This window comes from Nestor notabilis, unplaced genomic scaffold, assembly GCF_000696875.1.
Source record: "Nestor notabilis isolate BGI_N333 unplaced genomic scaffold, ASM69687v1 scaffold25098, whole genome shotgun sequence".
Classification (NCBI taxonomy): Eukaryota; Metazoa; Chordata; class Aves; order Psittaciformes; family Psittacidae; genus Nestor; species Nestor notabilis.
In genome coordinates, this window is record NW_009940012.1 from 18,897 (window position 1) to 22,779 (window position 3,883).

Consider the following 3,883-nt stretch of genomic DNA (forward strand, 5'->3'; position numbering starts at 1 on the left):
ACTCTTCTGACAGTAAACCCAAAGTTATCCTAGCAGCGTCAAACTTGTGACGTCATTTCTCTTATGCAATTTTCCCTCAGGATATGCATGTCTTCCTTTTCCAACATGTTGGAATCAAAGGAACACTAAGAAAGTCTACAGTACTAGTCAGCATCCACTGGATCTGCGAGTTAAAGACACTGGTATCACCCCTCTCCCAGCCACACTGTGCTAGTTGCTCTCTCTGAGATAGCAACTGACAGAGCGACAGCAACTCTGTCCCCAAAGCAGACGGCACAGCTCACTGCCATTTGTGATCCTGACTGTAGGGAACCGCAGAGAACCCACCCACAGCACCCAGGCACAAGACTTATCTTTCCTTAAGGGATTACCAAGGGTAGAAGTTATTTTTAACCGCCCACCCCATACGGCTTTCACAGCTTGTGTTTACAGCAAAGATAAGAACTACAAGCAGGCCAAGAAAGCTCTTCCAGGCTGTTCACAAAGGGCAGCCATGCCAAGGTGCCAGAATGCCTTTAGAGAAGCAGAGAAATGTATCCAGGCACTAGAAACAGTATATGAAGGAAGCACTGAAAGGCCAATTTGGAAATCACGATAAATGCTGCAGTAATGCCACAATACATAGAGTGATATTTCTGAAGAACTAAAACAATGCAGAGGGGGTGTACTCTGTTCCATGGGAACAAGACGACAAGAGCTTCTAAAACCGAAAGGCCTTCCTTCATGTGCTGGCCTGAAGGCCTTGCTCTGACTCCCTGTTTTAGGGGTCATTCATGCTCTCCTTTGCAGGGTTGTGCTCACAAGTGGCATAAATTCAGGGTCAAAGGAAGCATGGAGGAAATACAGATACCACACATGACCATGCTTATGACAGTACTGTGACTTTAATGAGTAATTGACTGCTAATACACGGGATGTTTTGTGGATAGTGCAATACGTCAGAAGGCTCCTCTCAGTGCCTGTAATTACCACGCGTTTTCTGTGCCTGATTACATTTATGGATTATGATGAATCAGGCTTGATGCACTTGCCAGAAAAAAAAAAGCTCAACTGAAGTTAACTCTACAGCTAGAGCTACTCTGGTGACACGAGCTGCTGTCTAATCAGCTCTTGTCTCTTGTTTGTTCCACCTCCCTCCTCCCACATACATTGATCAAAATATTTTGGTCCAACTTCTTTCAACTGAATGAACCGCAACTGGAAACAGCAAATGCCTTTAAACACAACATTCCAGGGGAAAACGTGAAAGTTCAAGTCAGACCTGCTAGAAGGAAATTCTGAACTATGAAACAAGGTGCAAATTAAAGCAGGGAGCTTCAAAGAAACTGCTATTTGCTGCTTCTTTTCCCTCCATCTGCTCCTCTATTTGGTTGAAACAGGCTAACAGGGTTGTGGAGGAGAAATGCTGTGTACCCATATCATTCCCCATGCTTAATTTCCGTATTAAATCAGGTACATGCTCTGCAATATCCAACCCTAAACTGCATCCTTAGCAACAAGCAGGAGTAGATCTGATTTTTGGTGAAGTGACAAGCAGCGCCAATTTAAAATACTGCAAAGTTTGCATGCCACAACTGTATTTAAGTAATAACCCACAAGCCATGAACTTTCATAAGCTAGGACAAATATTGACAGAGAAAACATAGTATCTGGTCTTATTTATCTAGAAGACAGAGAATGAAGTCCAGACTTGAAAGCAAATTCTCTGTGCAGTGTTACGTACTTCCATTCCCCACTGATATCCCAGCATCTTGCTCAAGGTACACAGGACACTGAATGAGCAGACTAGGGAGAAAGCAAGATGCTGTATAGATCTGACCTCCCTGTTCATCCCCACTGAGTTCACTGAGGGATCCGCTCCCCTTCGCAAACCTCTCACAAAGGAAACAGGGCGAGTGGCATCTCCAGGGCCAAAGCTGTCGCTGCCCAGCTCCTGCAGAGCTGAGCAGATCCTCTGGGAACTCACTCTTGAGGCAAGAAGCAGAACAGGCTGGTGAGCAGGCTGGTCTGGATTTTCAAGTATATTGCAGTCACATTCACTGCAAGAGGAACCCTCTGCAACAGACTCCTCTCTTTAAAAAAGGGCTCTCTCTGGAAGGAGGAATCACAAGAATATACAACCTCCATCCTCAGATTAGTGTCTGGCAAAAAAATAATGTAAGTGGGACATTATTGGGCCATTGGTTTGCTGCCACTGACTTTTAATGGATATGCTCACAATAATAAAGTCCTATCAACTTTGTACCTAATACAGAGAAAGAAAATAACTGGCTCAAAAATCTTACTTTCATATATAACATCCCTGCTGCCAGGTACAGAACACTGGTGCTGGAGATATCCCTTTCAGAGCATTGTTAAAAGGCAACCACACACTTCTATCCAGCCTTCTATGTGTTGGCATACAGTGGACATGGCAGAGTTGATGTCAGCTGGCAACCAACAGCAGTTTAAAGGCAAAATGGTTAAACATCAAAAAGTAAATTAAAGCACTGTCCAGGGTTCATTACCCATTTGGGTAAAAGGAACATGGCCAACTACTGACAATTGATCCTTGCAATGCACAGCTCCAGGGACAGGCAGACAGCAGCCGAGAGGGCTGCAGTCCCCAAAATGTAGCAGGTGGCTGTGTGGCATCTGTCTCAGAAAGAACACACATGGATTTTCAGTACTGACAAGACAGTGCCAAAACAAGAGCACATCCCCAAGTCCTTGTAGTAAAGGTCCCCTCAGTGTTTCTGCTTAACACTTCAACTACTTACAGAAAAAAAAAAAAAGATTAAAGACCTCTACAGCACTTTAGGCAAATTTTAAACTGGAAGTTCTTCCTGCCACAGTGTAGCAGACTTGACTACCCTGCCCATTCACCAGGTATATCCACTGCATCTTCATTTACAGACCCCCACTTTCGTGAGGCTGCCCTTTGCTCTGTTAAAGAGAGAACCATCCTTCCATCTGCCCCAGGCAGAGCTCAATGGGAGCAGTAACCACAGTCAGTAAGAAAGAGTTACCAGAGAAGACCATGAAGACAGACACTGCATGCTTGTAAGATTATACCACACTGCAAAAGTTTCTATGCAGAACAATAAGTAGGAGGTGCCTTAAAATAAGCTTGCTCACCAAAAATTAATGTTACTACTACCAGAGATGACATTAATTACAAAGACATAAATATTAACAGAAATACTCTGCCTTTATAGGCTGCCAGTAACAACCTCCATTGTTTTTACAGAGGGTCTGTCCGTACAACACTGCATTTTATTGTAACAGCAGAAGCTACTTCAAACAAGTTATGGCTGAAACTAAGCTACGCAATGAATATAAGACAAGCCAAGGCAGTAGTGAATACGCACTCAAGCAGAAATGTTTCACAGGCTGTTATAACTATACTCATTTTTTAAAAGAGTGAGATGTAAAAAGTTCAAAGCAACAGCTCATCAAAGACAAGGCAAAGGCCTTGTAGCAACATTCAAAGGAATGACTAGATGCATGTGCTTCATTGAAGAGGGAGGACAAAAAAGGGCACGTCAGTAGAGCTGAATAAACAGAACAGGAAAGAATGCTACGGAACACTTTCTTACCTTCAGAGGTCCTCAGGGTCCCTCAGCTCCAATGATTCCAGGTTACTTCAGAGACACAGTGTGATTTGTGACATGTGGCAAGTGGAGAGCATGAAATGCAAACTTCCTGACTGCCCTAGCTGTTCCATTCATTCAGTTTCTTCAACACCGCCAGCCCACAAAACATGATCTAGGAGTAGAAAGCAAACCAAACAGCCTGAGATCACAATTTCACTCGGAAATTATTTCACAGAAATCTCATTAAGCAAAAACATTAAAAAGGGGAGAAGCAATGACTCAAAAGCCCTCGGGCCGACAGCGCTCTG

At 43.6% G+C, this 3,883-nt stretch overlaps 1 protein-coding gene across 2 annotated transcripts in view; it reads right to left on the reverse strand.

Moving 5' to 3' along the window:
• Nucleotides 1-3,816, reverse strand: part of CLDND1 (claudin domain containing 1) — a 6,476-nt gene extending 2,660 nt beyond the window's left edge. Inside the window, exon 1 of one of the 2 annotated variants that reach the window (XM_010020148.1) lies at nucleotides 3,579-3,816. Coding sequence is in view for 1 of the 2 variants with exons in the window: in XM_010020147.1 (XP_010018449.1) it covers nucleotides 3,009-3,038 (30 nt within the window). In the remaining variant the exon portion in view is untranslated. Of the gene's footprint in view, nucleotides 1-3,008; nucleotides 3,039-3,578 lie in introns of those variants that run through there. The other variant, XM_010020147.1, reaches the window with a different exon arrangement.
• Between the last annotated feature and the right edge of the window lie 67 nt (nucleotides 3,817-3,883).